This window comes from Oncorhynchus mykiss, chromosome 25, assembly GCF_057628025.1.
Source record: "Oncorhynchus mykiss isolate SJ-2025 chromosome 25, ASM5762802v1, whole genome shotgun sequence".
NCBI classification, from domain to species: Eukaryota; Metazoa; Chordata; class Actinopteri; order Salmoniformes; family Salmonidae; genus Oncorhynchus; species Oncorhynchus mykiss.
In genome coordinates, this window is record NC_143046.1 from 2,188,487 (window position 1) to 2,205,412 (window position 16,926).

At 48.4% G+C, this 16,926-nt stretch overlaps 1 protein-coding gene across 3 annotated transcripts in view; it reads left to right on the forward strand.

Moving 5' to 3' along the window:
• Positions 1–229: 229 nt before the first annotated feature.
• The window catches only part of fgf16 (fibroblast growth factor 16), a 31,672-nt gene continuing 14,975 nt past the window's right edge, over positions 230–16,926 (forward strand). For all 3 annotated transcript variants that reach the window (XR_016491751.1, XR_016491752.1, XM_090220059.1), the window contains exons 1-2: positions 230–2,157; positions 15,621–15,724. Coding sequence is in view for 1 of the 3 variants with exons in the window: in XM_090220059.1 (XP_090076185.1) it covers positions 1,884–2,157; positions 15,621–15,724 (378 nt within the window). In the remaining 2 variants the exon portion in view is untranslated. The remainder of the gene's footprint in view (positions 2,158–15,620; positions 15,725–16,926) is intronic.

Here is a 16,926-nt window from a genome sequence, read left to right on the forward strand (position 1 = left end):
TTTTCACACTCAACAGTTTCCTGTGTGTATCAAGAATGGTCCACCACCCAATGAACATCCAGCCAACCTGACACAACTGTGGGTAGTGGAGTCAACAGAGAACCACGCTGCTCTCCCAGAAGGTAGGGGCATAAAACCCCATTCAGACAAACAAAAAGGGGTAATGGGTATGCCCTCAAAAAGATGTCTCCTAAAGTTGACTTCATTATTCCATGTTTCTACATTATTTTCACCGCATCAGGGATAACGTACACAGACCTTGTGGCTTTACAGCCTTCAGTGTGTAAGCACTATTATATTATCATTCAAAACAGCACTTATAAAGAACAACCAATGAGCAGCAGGTGCTTCTAATCAGTGTTGCCACTCATCTGCAAATCAGGAATGTGGCTTTTCTCATCTACCTGTATACAAGTTAGTCACAAAGAGATACAGGTACGGGAGCGACCACGAAGGGCAAACATTGTACTCAACATTGTAGTCAATTTCCCCGATTAATTGAGTCTGTTCTGAGGGCAAAAGGGGGTGCAACTCAATATCAGGAAGGTGTTCCTAATGTTTTGTAAATTCAGTGTAGCTGTTGAACTGTCATCAAAGATGATAATTTCCCCCCACACAATGTCTCCTCTTGTAAGGCAGCACCAGAACCAGCTCTGCACTGTATGTATCTAGCAGCTGATCTCGAGCTACAGCGGAGCCCAGGGAGAGCACGAGGAAGGACCTGCTGACAGACAGACAGACAGACAGACAGACAGACAGACAGACAGACAGACAGACAGACAGACAGACAGGAGAGAGAGACAGACAGACAGACAGGAGAGAGAGAGAGACAGACAGGAGAGACAGACAGACAGACAGACAGACAGACAGACAGACAGACAGACAGACAGACAGACAGACAGACAGACAGACAGACAGACAGACAGACAGACAGACAGACAGACAGACAGACAGACAGACAGACAGACAGACAGACAGACAGACAGACAGACAGAGAGAGAGAGAGAGAGAGCGAGAGAGGGGGGAGAGAGAGACAGACACAGACAGACAGACAGACAGACAGAGAGACAGACAGACAGAGAGCGAGAGAAAGAGGCAGGTTAGAGAGAGAGAGAGAGAGAGAGAGAGAGAGGCAGGTTAGAGAGAGAGAGAGAGAGAGTGAGAGAGAGAGAGAGAGGAGGTGGATATAAACGCTTTCATCCAAACTTCCAATTCTAAATTCCAGAGGCTCGAATATCACTCAGAACAGAAGACAGAGTTAATGACTGACTGGCTGCACCGTTATAAAATGGGACCGAGTTGAACGGAGATTTTCTGTTTGAAATCCGCAAAAGACATTAGGACGGGGCTTCTTGACTTTCTTAGAGGGAAGATAATAAAGGCACCCCCCTGCGGTCCAAACGGTGAATAGTTATTTTAGGAGTTCTATATGGGTGGATTGTGAACGGACTCCTTGGTAGCCTGATGCAGTGAAACATGTAGTTTATCAACTCTGTGTCAACTTCCATCGGTGTTTTAATGATGATTGCGGCTTTCATTCCGGAATCTTCAATGTACCACAAACTCTCACCAGAGTTTCCTGCTCTTGGTTCCGTGGTGGTTTTATCAGCAGAAAGCCGAGCAGGGAGGTTGTCCTGCCTACAGCCTGCCGGTGTGAAGAGTAGCTGTCTGGGATTGTTAGTTCAGAAGACTAGTGATCCTACAGCGGCATAGGGTTAGGGTTAGGGTGGCAGGACGAGACGGTGGAAGAGCGACACTAAACAAAGGCTGGATGACGCATTACATCGGGTAGCATACCTGCGCATGAGATTTGCCTTTGTATGTTGCTTCCTTGATTCAACTGATATTTTAATTGCATTATCAGATCCCGTCAGTTGTGCGCCATGTCGGAGGTTGGGGGCTTTCTAGGGACACTCGATTTGGATTTACAGAGTTTCCCCGCACTAGGAAGTATGCCCTTGGCAGAGGCGCCAGCGGGGTTACTGGATGAGAGGCTGGGACAGATCGAGGGGAGGTTACAGCGAGGCTCGCTGACAGATTTCGAGCACCTTAAAGGGATTCTGCGGCGGAGGCAGCTGTACTGTCGAACCGGATTCCAGCTGGAGATATTCCCCAACGGGACCGTGTACGGGACAAGACAGGACCACAGCAGATTCGGTGAGCGTCCAACAATTGCATGTGAACTTGGTGCGGTTTTGTTTGCACAGGCCAAGAGCAACATCTTCTGAAACAACTCTTACATTTGAAACCTGGTTATATATTTGACAGTTTTCCTTTCCCAAAGCGTTGGGTGCGATGATTGAGCCGTATTTCTTTCCTGTCGTTCCCAGTAATATAGATGTGTCATATTTAACCGGTAACAGGACATGTGTCATATTTAACCGGTAACAGAAGGATTTTAATGCAGGCCATTCGACACCTATTATGTCTGCCTTCTCAGAATATGATTAGTCATTTTGCTGAAGGGTTTCAGGTGGGTGGGTGTGTGTGTTGTGTGGTGTGTGTGTGTGTGTGGTGTGTGTCATCCAGTCAGCAGGACAGCCACATGCCTTCCTTCTCCAGGCCACCATGCCCCTAAGCGGGTGCAGGAGCAGCAGGCAGGTGGCTCCCGAGAGAGAGAGAGAGAGAGAGAGAGGAGCTGGACAGGCAGTGGTCCGTGTCTGGTTCTCTGTTTAACTGGTTCAAAGGGACCATACCGGCTCTCTCTCTCCTAATTCTACTATTAATACGAATCATTGGAGGTGTGGTTCCAATCACTATCACAGACACATGAGGTCACAGAGAAAACATGCACATTCTCTGCACCTCATGTCCATGCAGTCATTCTGCAGGTGCAGCACACAGTTAGGCTCACTGCCTGCCTGAGATGGGGGGAGAGAGAGGAGAGATGGGGAGAGGGGGGGAGAGAGAGGAGAGAGAGAGGAGAGAGAGGAGAGATGGGGAGAGGGGGGGAGAGAGAGGAGAGATGGGGATAGGGAGGGAGAGAGAGATGGGGAGAGGGAGGGAGAGAGAGATGGGGAGAGGGAGGGGAGAGGGATGGGGAGAGGGAGGGGAGAGAGATGGTGAGGGAGAGAGAGATGGGGAGAGGGAGGGAGAGAGAGGAGGGGAGAGGGATGGGGAGAGGGAGGGGAGAGAGATGGTGAGGGAGAGAGAGATGGGGATAGGGAGGGAGGGAGGGAGGGAGAGAGAGATGGGGAGAGGGAGGGAGAGAGAGATGGGGAGAGGGAGGGAGAGAGAGATGGGGAGAGGGAGAGAGAGAGAGATGGGGAGAGGGAGAGAGAGAGAGATGGGGAGAGGGAGGGAGAGAGAGAGATGGGGAGAGGGAGGGAGAGAGAGGGAGAGAGAGAGATGGGGAGAGGTAGGGGGAGAGGGAGGTGGGGAGAGGTAGAGGGAGGTGGGGAGAGGTAGGGGGAGAGGGAGGTAGGGAGAGAGATGGGGAGAGGGAGGGAGAGAGAGAGATGGGGAGAGAGAGAGGGGGGGTGCATTAACATCTGCTAACCATGTGTATGTGACAAATACATTTGATTTGATTTGAGAGAGAGAGAGAGAGAGAGAGAGAGAGAGAGAGAATAGCTGTAAATGTAACCATGACCAGGGAGAATCTAGAGATGGATTAAAGCTGGCGGTCTGTAGTCAAGACAAGCCGATGGTGTACATGTCTGAACAGGGCTGGAGAGGACTGAGGAGGGCTGTACAGGGCTGGAGAGGACTGAGGAAGGCTGGAGAGGACTGAGGAAGGCTGGAGAGGGCTGGAGGGGACTGAGGAAGGCTGAAGAGGGCTGGAGAGGACTGAGGAAGGCTGGAGAGGGCTGGAGGGGACTGAGGAGGCGGGAAAGGACTGGAGAGGGCTGGGGAGGGCTGGGGAGGGCTGGAGAGGACTGGGGAGGGATGAACAGGGCTGCAGAGTGCTGAGGAGGTTTGAACAAGGCTGAGGAGGGCTGAACACATTTGAACAGGACTGAGGAGTGATGAACAGGGTTGAGGAGGGTGGAACAGGCCTGGAGAGGGTTGGGTAGTGTTTATTTCTGGCTTCACTTTGGGTTAGAATGCAGAGCAGGTGTCAGTGCTGGGAGGAGATGGGTTTGATTAAAAGGTGGCCAGGATCAGAGAGAGCTGGTGTTTCATTCCCTGACAGCATTATCGTAGAGGATCAGAGAGAGCTGTGTTTCATTCCCTGACAGCATTATCGTAGAGAATCAGAGAGAGCTGGTGTTTCATTCCCTGACAGCATTATCGGAGAGCAGGTATTCCCAATGCCGTTGGGGGTACGCCAAATAATAATGTGATTCACTTTTTTCCCCCATTTATATTTTCCAAAGGGGTGAGTTTTTCTCGCCTGAGTAGCCTCGTTTCTCTGCCAAAAATAATATTCAACCATCCAGTGTTCAGCGAAATAACAACACGATGTCAAATACAGGAAGCCTAGTCAAATAATGAACATCCAATCACATTAACCACATTAACCTCTCTCACGGGAATTCCACTAACGGTCCGTATGTAGCCTAACATAGCTCATGTTGGTATCTGTACTGACGGCACCAAAGCCATAACAGGGAGACATAGTGGAGTGGTAACACGCCTGCAACAGTTGCTCCCGACGCCACTTGGGTACACTGTAGCATCCACCTAGAGGCTCTTGGGTACACTGCAGCATCCACCGAGAGGCTCTTGGGTACACTGCAGCATCCACCGAGAGGCTCTTGGGTAGACTGCAGTATCAACCTAGAGGCTCTTGGGTAGACTGCAGTATCAACCTAGAGGCTCTTGGGTACACTGCAGTATCAACCTAGAGGCTCTTGGGTAGACTACAGCATCAACCTAGAGGCTCTTGGGTAGACTGCAGTATCAACCTAGAGGCTCTTGGGTACACTGCAGTATCAACCTAGAGGCTCTTGGGTAGACTGCAGTATCAACCTAGAGGCTCTTGGGTACACTGCAGTATCAACCTAGAGGCTCTTGGGTAGACTGCAGTATCAACCTAGAGGCTCTTGGGTACACTGCAGCATCAACCTAGAGGCTCTTGGGTAGACTGCAGTATCAACCTAGAGGCTCTTGGGTACACTGCAGCATCCACCGAGAGGCTCTTGGGTAGACTGCAGTATCAACCTAGAGGCTCTTGGGTACACTGCAGCATCCACCGTGAGGCTCTTGCTGCCAAGGGAATGCCTGACATCCTGAAATACGTTTCTGTCACCACAGTGAAAATGGTTAACTTTGTTAAAGCAAGACCTCTGAGCTCTTCTGTATTTTCTGCACTATGCACTGATATGGGCAGAGACCATGTAACGCTTTTACAACATACAGAAGTGCTCTGGTTTTCAAGGGGGAAAGTATTGACACGTTTTTTGATGTGAGAGTGGATTCTCGGCCCTCACTAGCATGAAAACTAAATACAGGCACAGACTGTGTGTGAAATTATTTAATACTGAGACTCTCTCCAATACAACCCATCATACAACCCACCCAGTTATGTGCATCCTTTCAAGCACACCCTTCTCATTAACCTGTGGTGAGTTATTCACCATTTTAGATGAACAAATAAGGTTTTATATGTAAGATGGTTAAATAAAGAGCAAAATTATTAATTATTATTATTATTTGTGCCCTGGTCCTATAAGAGCTCTGTCACTTCCCACGAGCCGGGTTGTGACAAACTCACACTCATTCTAATGTTTAATAAATGTATTGTATAGTTTTTGTGTGTGGCAGGCTTACAATGATGGCAAACAACAACATATGAGAGTGCGCTGACCCTGGTGCTAGAGGGGGTACAGCTGACCCTGGTGCTAGAGGGGGGTACGCAGCTGACCCTGGTGCTAGAGGGGGTACAGCTGACCCTGGTGCTAGAGGGGGTACAGCTGACCCTGGTGCTAGAGGGGGTACAGCTGACCCTGGTGCTAGAGGGGGTACAGCTGACCCTGGTGCTAGAGGGGGTACAGCTGACCCTGGTGCTAGAGGGGGTACACAGCTGACCCTGGTGCTAGAGGGGGTACAGCTGACCCTGGTGCTAGAGGGGGTACAGCTGACCCTGGTGCTAGAGGGGGTACAGCTGACCCTGGTGCTAGAGGGGGTACAGCTGACCCTGGTGCTAGAGGGGGTACAGCTGACCCTGGTGCTAGAGGGGGTACAGCTGACCCTGGTGCTAGAGGGGGTACAGCTGACCCTGGTGCTAGAGGGGGTACAGCTGACCCTGGTGCTAGAGGGGGGTACGCAGCTGACCCTGGTGCTAGAGGGGGTACAGCTGACCCTGGTGCTAGAGGGGGTACAGCTGACCCTGGTGCTAGAGGGGGTACAGCTGACCCTGGTGCTAGAGGGGGTACAGCTGACCCTGGTGCTAGAGGGGGTACAGCTGACCCTGGTGCTAGAGGGGGTACACAGCTGACCCTGGTGCTAGAGGGGGTACATAGCTGACCCTGGTGCTAGAGGGGGTACAGCTGACACTGGTGCTAGAGGGGGTACAGCTGACAGTGGTGCTAGAGGGGGTACAGATGACCCTGGTGCTAGAGGGGGTACAGCTGACCCTGGTGCTAGAGGGGGTACAGCTGACCCTGGTGCTAGAGGGGGTACAGCTGACCCTGGTGCTAGAGGGGGTACAGCTGACCCTGGTGCTAGAGGGGTACAGCTGACCCTGGTGCTAGAGGGGGTACAGCTGACCCTGGTGCTAGAGGGGGTACCGCTGACCCTGGTGCTAGAGGGGGTACAGCTGACCCTGGTGCTAGAGGGGGGTACGCAGCTGACCCTGGTGCTAGAGGGGGGTACAGCTGACCCTGGTGCTAGAGGGGGTACAGCTGACCCTGGTGCTAGAGGGGGTACAGCTGACCCTGGTGCTAGAGGGGGTACAGCTGACCCTGGTGCTAGAGGGGGTACAGCTGACCCTGGTGCTAGAGGGGGTACAGCTGACCCTGGTGCTAGAGGGGGTACAGCTGACCCTGGTGCTAGAGGGGGTACAGCTGACCCTGGTGCTAGAGGGGGTACGCAGCTGGAGGTTGAACGTTTGAAGGGACTATAAAACGTTTGGGAACCACTACTACATACTATGGTGATACTATATACTATAGTGGTAATATATACTATGGTGATACTATATACTATGGTGATACTATATAGTATGGTGATACTATAGACTATGGTGATACCATATATATACTATGGTGATACTATATACTATGGTGATACTATATACTATAAAATGTTTGGGAACCACTAGCCTAGAGGATCAGAGCCTAGGAGGCTGGCTGAGTCCCAAATGGCACCCTATGCGGCCTGGTCATTATAGTGCACTACATTTGGAATACAACCCAGCCGTGTCCTGGCCAGGGGCGGACCGCATGGTAAACACGAACTAAGCACTAATAGCATCTGTATTCTGCATCAGCTGTGGTGGTGTTTATCTACAGTTTCTATCCACTATTAGAAAACATCCCTGTTCAGGCTTCACCTCAGGTAGTCCAAATACTGTGGGAAAACATTCAATATGTTCTGTCTATGGGCTCTGGTCAAAAGTAGCACACTATAAAGGGAATTATAGGGTGCCATTTGGGATGCACCTCATGGAGAGAAACATCTAGAACGAGTGAGACGCACCTCATGGAGAGAAACATCTAGAACAAGTGGGACGCACCTCATAGAGATGTCTCTGCTTCCCATAACAACTGGTCAGAGATCAGCTGTCCCCAACCCAGTCCCAATCATTGGCTCGTCCCCAATGGCACTGCAGAGTGAAGGAATAGTGCACTACTTTAATGCACTACTTTTGACCAGGACCCATAGCGCTCTGGTATAAAGTAGTGCACTAAATAGGGAATAGGGTTCTATAGGGCTCTGGTATAAAGTAGTGCACTAAATATGGAATAGGGTGCCATTTGGAGCACAAGCCTTCAGCCTTCAACGTTCTCCTTTTAATATTTGCTTGCTTCTGGCCTCCCGAGTGGCGTAGTGCTTGAGGCGTCACTACAGCCCTGGGTTCGATCCCAGGCTGTGACCAGGAGACCCATGAGGAGGTGCACAATTGGCTCAGTGTCGTCCAGGTTAAAGGAGGGTTTGGCCAGCCGGGATTTCCTTGTCCCATTGCGCTCTAGTGACTCCTTGTGGTGGGCCGGGTGCCTGCAACCTGACCTCAGTCGCCAGTTGGATAGTGTGTCCTCTGACCCATTGGTACGGCTGGCTTCCGGGTAAGGGAGCAGTGTGTCCTCTGACCCATTGGTACGGCTGGCTTCCGGGTAAGGGAGCAGTGTGTCCTCTGACCCATTGGTACGGCTGGCTTCCGGGTAAGGGAGCAGTGTGTCAAGAAGCGTCTTAGCAGGATCGTGTTTCCCGTACGGGAGTTGCAGCGATGGAACAAGACTGTAACTACCAATTGGATATCACAACATTGTGTAGTAAATGGGTAAAAGCACAAATATACAGTACCAGTAAAAAGTTTTAGAACACCTACTCATTCAAGGGTTTTTCTTTATTTTTACAATTTCTACATTGTAGAATAATAATGAAGACATCAAAACTATGAAATAACACATATGGAATACTGTAGTAACCAAAAAAGTGTTAAACAAATCAAAATAGATTTTAGATTCTTCAAAGTAGCCACCCTTGCCTTGATGACAGCTTTGCACACTCTTGGCATTCTCTCAACCAGCTTCACCTGGAATGCTTCTCCAACAGTCTTGAAGGAGTTCCTACATATGCTGAGCATTTGTTGGCTGCTTTTCCTTTGCGGTCTAACTCATCCTAAACCATCTCAATTAGGTTGAGGTCGGGTGATTGTGGAGGCCAGGTCATCTGATGCAGCACTCCATCACTCTCCTTCTTGGTCAAAGAGCCCTTACACTGCCTGGAGGTGTGTTGGGTCATTGTTCTGTTGAATAACAAATGATAGTCCCACTAAACCCAAACCAGATGGGATGGCGTATCACTGCAGAATGCTGTGGTAGCCATGCTGGTTAAGTGTGCCTTGAATTCTAAATAAATCACTGACAGTGTCACCAGCAAAGCACCATCACACCTCCTCCTCCATGCTTCATGGTGGGAACCACACATGCTGAGATCATCCGTTCACCTCTGCGTCTTACAAAGACACGGCGGTTGGAACCAAAAACCTCACATTTGGACTCATCAAACCAAAGGACAGATTTTCACCGACCTAATGTCCTAATGTGTTTCTTTGCCCAAGCAAGTCTCTTCTCCTTATTGGTGTCCTTTAGTAGTGGTTTCTTTGCAGCAATTCAACCATGAAGGCCTGATTCACACAGTCTCCTCTGAACAGTTGATGTTGAGATGTGTCTGTTACTTGAACTCTGAAGATTGTATTTGGGCTGCAATTTCTGAGGCTGGTAACTCTAATGAACTTATCCTCTGCAGCAGAGGTAACTCTGGGTCTTCCTTTACTGTGGCGGTCCTCATGAGAGCCCGTTTCATCACAGCGCTTGATGGTTTTTGCGACCGCACTTGAAGAAACTTTCAAAGTTCTTGAAATGTTCCGGATTGACTGACTCATGTCTTCAAGTAATGATGGACTGTCTCTTCTCTTTGCTTATTTGAGCTGTTCTTGCCATAATATGGACTTGGTCTTTTACCAATTAGGGCTATCTTCTGTATACCACCCCTACCTTGTCACAACACAACTGAATGACTCAAACGTATTAAGAAGGAAAGAAATTTGTCAAATGAACTTTTAAGAAGGCACACCTGTTAATTGAAATGCATTCCAGCTGACTAGCTCATGTTGCTGGTTGAGAGAATGCCAAGAGTGTGCAAAGCTGTCATCAAGGCAAAGGGTGGCTATTTTATTTATTTATTTTATTTTTATTTCACCTTTATTTAACCAGGTAGGCAAGTTGAGAACACGTTCTCATTTACAATTGCGACCTGGCCAAGATAAAGCAAAGCAGTTCGACACATACAACGACACAGAGTTACACATGGAGTAAAACAGACATACAGTCAATAGTACAGTATAAACAAGTCTATATACGATCTGAGCAAATGAGGTGAGAAGGGAGGTAAAAGGCAAAAAAAGGCCATGGTGGCAAAGTAAATACAATATAGCAAGTAAAACACTGGAATGGTAGATTTGCAATGGAAGAATGTGCAAAGTAGAAATATAAATAATGGGGTGCAAAGGAGCAAAATAAATAAATAAAATACAGTAGGGAAAGAGGTAGTTGTTTGGGCTAAATTATAGGTGGGCTATGTACAGGTGCAGTAATCTGTGAGCTGCTCTGACAGTTGGTGCTTAAAGCTAGTTAGGGAGATAAGTGTTTCGAGTTTCAGAGATTTTTGTAGTTCGTTCCAGTCATTGGCAGCAGAGAACTGGAAGGAGAGGCGGCCAAAGAAATAATTGGTTTTGGGGGTGACTAGAGAGATATACCTGCTAGAGCGTGTGCTACAGGTGGGAGATGCAATGGTGACCAGCGAGCTGAGATAAGGGGGGACTTTACCTAGCAGGGTCTTGTAGATGACCTGGAGCCAGTGGGTTTGGCGACGAGTATGAAGCGAGGGCCAGCCAACGAGAGCGTACAGGTCGCAATGGTGGGTATTATATGGGGCTTTGGTGACAAAACGGATTGCACTGTGATAGACTGCATCCAATTTGTTGAGTAGTATTTGAAGAATCTCAAATATAAAATATATATTTAGATTTGTTTAATACTTTTTTGGTTACTAAAAAAAAATGTTGATGCATAAAACACCGTAATCAAGAAGATATTGACATCTAGCCACTTAGCTAGTTAGCAACACAATGCAGAGTCCTGTAGGTGTGTCAGTGTCCTAATATAACATCTAGCCACTTAGCTAGTTAGCAACACAATGCAGAGTCCTGTAGGTGTGTCAGTGTACTAATAGCACCTATAGTTATATATATTATAGTTACAGTATACTAATATAACCTATAGTTATATATATTATATTGACTCCAATTAGCTTTTGGAGAAGTCATTAGCCTTGGGGTTCACATACATTCACAACCTACACTGTGAATGTTTAAATGACACATTCAATATAGACAAGAAAATTACAATAATTTGTGTGTTATTAGTTTAAGCAGACTGGGTTTGTCTGGTGTTGTGACTTAGATGAAGATCAGATCACATTTTATGACCAATTTATACAGAAATCCAAGTCATTCCAAAGGGTTCACATACTTGCCACTGTAGCTAGACTAATATAACTTAGAGTTGTACTTATATAACTTAGAGTTGTACTTATATAACTTAGAGTTGTACTTATATAACTTAGTTGTACTTATATAACTTAGAGTTGTACTTATATAACTTAGAGTTGTACTTATATAACTTAGTTGTACTTATATAACTTAGAGTTGTACTTATATAACTTAGAGTCATACCTTCCGGCGCCGACAGATATGGCCGCCTCGCTTCGCGTTCCTAGGAAACTATGCAGTTTTTTGTTTTTTACGTGTTATTTCTTACATTAGTACCCCAGGTCATCTTAGGTTTCATTACATACAGTCGAGAAGAACTACTGAATATAAGATCAGCGTCAACTCACCATCAGTACGACCAAGAATATGTTTTTCGCGACGCGGATCCTGTGTTCTGCCTTACAAACAGGACAACGGAGTGGACCCTATGCAGCGACCCAAAAAAACGACTCCGAAAGAGAGGGAAACGAGGCGGTCTTCTGGTCAGACTCCGGAGACGGGCACACCGTGCACCACTCCCTAGCATTCTTCTTGCCAATGTCCAGTCTCTTGACAACAAGGTTGATGAAATCCGAGCAAGGGTAGCATTCCAGAGGGACATCAGAGACTGTAACGTCCTTTGCTTCACTGAAACATGGCTCACTGGAGAGACTCTATCCGAAGCGGTGCAGCCAGCTGGTTTCTCCACGCATCGCGCTGACAGAAACAAACATCTTTCTGGTAAGAAGAGGGGCGGGGCGTATGCCTCATGGCCAACGTGACATGGTGTGATGAAAGAAACATACAGGAACTCAAATCCTTCTGTTCACCTGATTTAGAATTCCTCACAATCAAATGTAGACCGCATTATCTACCAAGAGAATTCTCTTCGATTATAATCACAGCCGTATATATCCCCCCCCAAGCAGACACATCGATGGCTCTGAACGAACTTTATTTAACTCTCTGCAAACTGGAAACGATTTATCCGGAGGCTGCATTCATTGTAGCTCGGGATTTTAACAAGGCTAATCTGAAAACAAGACTCCCTAAATTTTATCAGCATATCGATTGCGCAACCAGGGGTGGAAAGACCTTGGATCATTGTTACTCTAACTTCCGCGACGCATATAAGGCCCTGCCCCGCCCCCCTTTCGGAAAAGCTGACCACGACTCCATTTTGTTGATCCCTGCCTACAGACAGAAACTAAAACAAGAGGCTCCCACGCTGAGGTCTGTCCAACGCTGGTCCGACCAAGCTGACTCCACACTCCAAGACTGCTTCCACCACGTGGACTGGGACATGTTTCGTATTGCGTCAGACAACAACATTGACGAATACGCTGATTCGGTGTGCGAGTTCATTAGAACGTGCGTTGAAGATGTCGTTCCCATAGCAACGATTAAAACATTCCCTAACCAGAAACCGTGGATTGATGGCAGCATTCGTGTGAAACTGAAAGCGCGAACCACTGCTTTTAATCAGGGCAAGGTGTCTGGTAACATGACCGAATACAAACAGTGCAGCTATTCCCTCCGCAAGGCTATCAAACAAGCTAAGCGCCAGTACAGAGACAAAGTAGAATCTCAATTCAACGGCTCAGACACAAGAGGCATGTGGCAGGGTCTACAGTCAATCACGGACTACAGGAAGAAATCCAGCCCAGTCACGGACCAGGATGTCTTGCTCCCAGGCAGACTAAATTACTTTTTTGCCCGCTTTGAGGACAATACAGTGCCACTGACACGGCCTGCTACGAAAACATGCAGTCTCTCCTTCACTGCAGCCGAGGTGAGTAAGACATTTAAACGTGTTAACCCTCGCAAGGCTGCAGGCCCAGACGGCATCCCCAGCCGCGCCCTCAGAGCATGCGCAGACCAGCTGGCCGGTGTGTTTACGGACATATTCAATCAATCCCTATACCAGTCTGCTGTTCCCACATGCTTCAAGAGGGCCACCATTGTTCCTGTTCCCAAGAAAGCTAAGGTAACTGAGCTAAACGACTACCGCCCCGTAGCACTCACATCCGTCATCATGAAGTGCTTTGAGAGACTAGTCAAGGACCATATCACCTCCACCCTACCTGACACCCTAGACCCACTCCAATTTGCTTACCGCCCAAATAGGTCCACAGACGATGCAATCTCAACCACACTGCACACTGCCCTAACCCATCTGGACAAGAGGAATACCTATGTGAGAATGCTGTTCATCGACTACAGGTCGGCATTCAACACCATAGTACCCTCCAAGCTCGTCATCAAGCTCGAGACCCTGGGTCTCGACCCCGCCCTGTGCAACTGGGTACTGGACTTCCTGACGGGCCGCCCCCAGGTGGTGAGGGTAGGCAACAACATCTCCTCCCCGCTGATCCTCAACACTGGGGCCCCACAAGGGTGCGTTCTGAGCCCTCTCCTGTACTCCCTGTTCACCCACGACTGCGTGGCCACGCACGCCTCCAACTCAATCATCAAGTTTGCGGACGACACAACAGTGGTAGGCTTGATTACCAACAACGACGAGACGGCCTACAGGGAGGAGGTGAGGGCCCTCGGAGTGTGGTGTCAGGAAAATAACCTCACACTCAACGTCAACAAAACTAAGGAGATGATTGTGGACTTCAGGAAACAGCAGAGGGAACACCCCCCTATCCACATCGATGGAACAGTAGTGGAGAGGGTAGCAAGTTTTAAGTTCCTCGGCATACACATCACAGACAAACTGAATTGGTCCACTCACACAGACAGCATCGTGAAGAAGGTGCAGCAGCGCCTCTTCAACCTCAGGAGGCTGAAGAAATTTGGCTTGTCACCAAAAGCACTCACAAACTTCTACAGATGCACAATCGAGAGCATCCTGGCGGGCTGTATCACCGCCTGGTATGGCAACTGCACCGCCCTCAACCGTAAGGCTCTCCAGAGGGTAGGGAGGTCTGCACAACGCATCACCGGGGGCAAACTACCTGCCCTCCAGGACACCTACACCACCCGATGTCACAGGAAGGCCATAAAGATCATCAAGGACATCAACCACCCGAGCCACTGCCTGTTCACCCCGCTATCATCCAGAAGGCGAGGTCAGTACAGGTGCATCAAAGCTGGGACCGAGAGACTGAAAAACAGCTTCTATCTCAAGGCCAACAGACTGTTAAACAGCCACCACTAACACTGAGTGGCTGCTGCCAACACACTGACACTGACTCAACTCCAGCCACTTTAATAATGGGAATTGATGGGAAATGATGTAAATATATCACTAGCCACTTTAAACAATGCTACCTTATATAATGTTACTTACCCTACATTATTCATCTCATATGCATACGTATATACTGTACTCTATATCATCGACTGTATCCTTATTTAATACATGTATCACTAGCCACTTTAAACTATGCCACTTTGTTTACATACTCATCTCATATGTATATACTGTACTCGATACCATCTACTGTATCTTGCCTATGCCGCTCTGTACCATCACTCATTCATATATCCTTATGTACATATTCTTTATCCCCTTACACTTGTGTGTATAAGGTAGTAGTTTTGGAATTGTTAGCTAGATTACTTGTTGGTTATTACTGCATTGTCGGAACTAGAAGCACAAGCATTTCGCTACACTCGCATTAACATCTGCTAACCATGTGTATGTGACAAATAACATTTTATTTGATTTAGAGTTATCATTATATTTCTTATAATTAGTTATAATTATACAACTTAGTTATACTTCTATAACTTAATAAGCAGTGGCGTGCACTTATTTCCGTTGAAAATCATTCCGTCTGTATTTCAAAATACCCCGCTATGTGGTGTAAACAGTATATCGCCCAAACCTAGTATGTGTTGTCTGTCCAGGTATCCTAGAGTTTATCAGTCTGGCTGTAGGGCTGGTCTATATCTCTGACAGGTGTTGTCTCTGTCCTCCCCATCGTGGAGTTCATCAGTCTGGCTGTAGGGCTGGTCTATATCTCTGACAGGTGTTGTCTCTGTCCTCCCCATCGTGGAGTTCATCAGTCTGGCTGTAGGGCTGGTCTATATCTCTGACAGGTGTTGTCTGTCCAGGTATCCTAGAGTTCATCAGTCTGGCTGTAGGGCTGGTCTATATCTCTGACAGGTGTTGTCTCTGTCCTCCCCATCGTGGAGTTCATCAGTCTGGCTGTAGGGCTGGTCTATATCTCTGACGGGTGTTGTCTGTCCAGGTATCCTAGAGTTCATCAGTCTGGCTGTAGGGCTGGTCTATATCTCTGACAGGTGTTGTCTGTCCAGGCATCCTAGAGTTCATCAATCTGGCTGTAGGGCTGGTCCAAATCTCTGACAGGTGTTGTCTGTCCAGGTATCCTAGAGTTCATCAGTCTGGCTGTAGGGCTGGTCTATATCTCTGACAGGTGTTGTCCGTCCAGGTATCCTAGAGTTCATCAGTCTGGCTGTAGGGCTGGTCCAAATCTCTGACAGGTGTTGTCTCTGTCCTCTCCAGGTATCCTAGAGTTCATCAGTCTGGCTGTAGGGCTGGTCAGTATTAGAGGAGTGGACGCAGGACTCTACCTGGGCATGAACGAGAGAGGAGAGCTCTATGGGTCGGTAAGTTAAACACCCCTCCTCTCCTCTACCCACCTCTACACATTCCTCCTCTCCTCTCTCCTCTACTCCCTCCTCTCCTCTACCTCTCTTCTCCTCTCCTCTACTCCCTCCTCTCCTTGACTCTCCTGTCCTCTATCCTCGTCTCTACCCCCCCTCCTCTACTCCCTCCTCTCCCCTCTCCTCTCCACTCCCCTCCTCTACACCCTCTATTCATTCAATCAATCATATTGATTTATAAAGCCCTTTTTACATCAGCTGATATCTCAAAGTGCAGTACAGAAACGCAGCCTAAAACCCCAAACAGCAAGCAATGCAGATGTAGAACCCCGGTGGCTAGGAAAAACTCCCTAGAAATGCAGGAATCTAGGAAGAAACATGGAGAGGAACCAGGCTATGAGGGGTGGCCAGTCCTCTTCTGGCTGTGCCGGTTGGAGATTAAAACAGTATTTGGCCAAGATGTTCAAACTTTCATAAATGACCAGCAGGGTCAAATAATAATAATCACAGTGATTGTAGAGGGTGCAACAGGTCAGTACCTCAGGAGTAAATGTCAGTTGGCTTTTCATAGCCGAGCATTCAGAAGTCGAGACAGCAGGTGTGGTAGACACAGAGAGTCGAAAACAGCAGGTCTGGGACAAGGTAGCACGTCCGTTTGGCATTTGCCAGAGAACACCAAGATTGGCAAATTCGCCACTGGCGCCCTGTGCTCTTCACAGATGAAAGCAGGTTCACACTGAGCACATGTGACAGTCTGGAGACGCCGTGGAGAACGTTCTGCTGCCTGCAACATCCTCCAGCATGACCGGTTTGGCGGTGGGTCAGTCATGGTGTGGGGTGGCATTTATTTGGGGGGCCGCACAGCCCTCCATGTGCTCGCCAGAGGTAGCCTGACTGCCATTAGGTACCGAGATGAGACCCCTTGTGAGACCATATGCTGGTGCGGTTGGCCCTGGGTTCCTCCTAATGCAAGACAATGCTAGACCTCATGTGGCTGGAGTGTGTCAGCAGTTCCTGCAAGAGGAAGGCATTGATGCTATGGACTGGCCCGCCCGTTCCCCAGACCTGAATCCAATTGAGCACATCTGGGACATCATGTCTCGCTCCATCCACCAACACCACGTTGCATCACAGACTGTCCAGGAGTTGGTGGATGCTTTAGTCCAGGTCTGGGAGGAGATCCCTCAGGAGACCATCCGCCACCT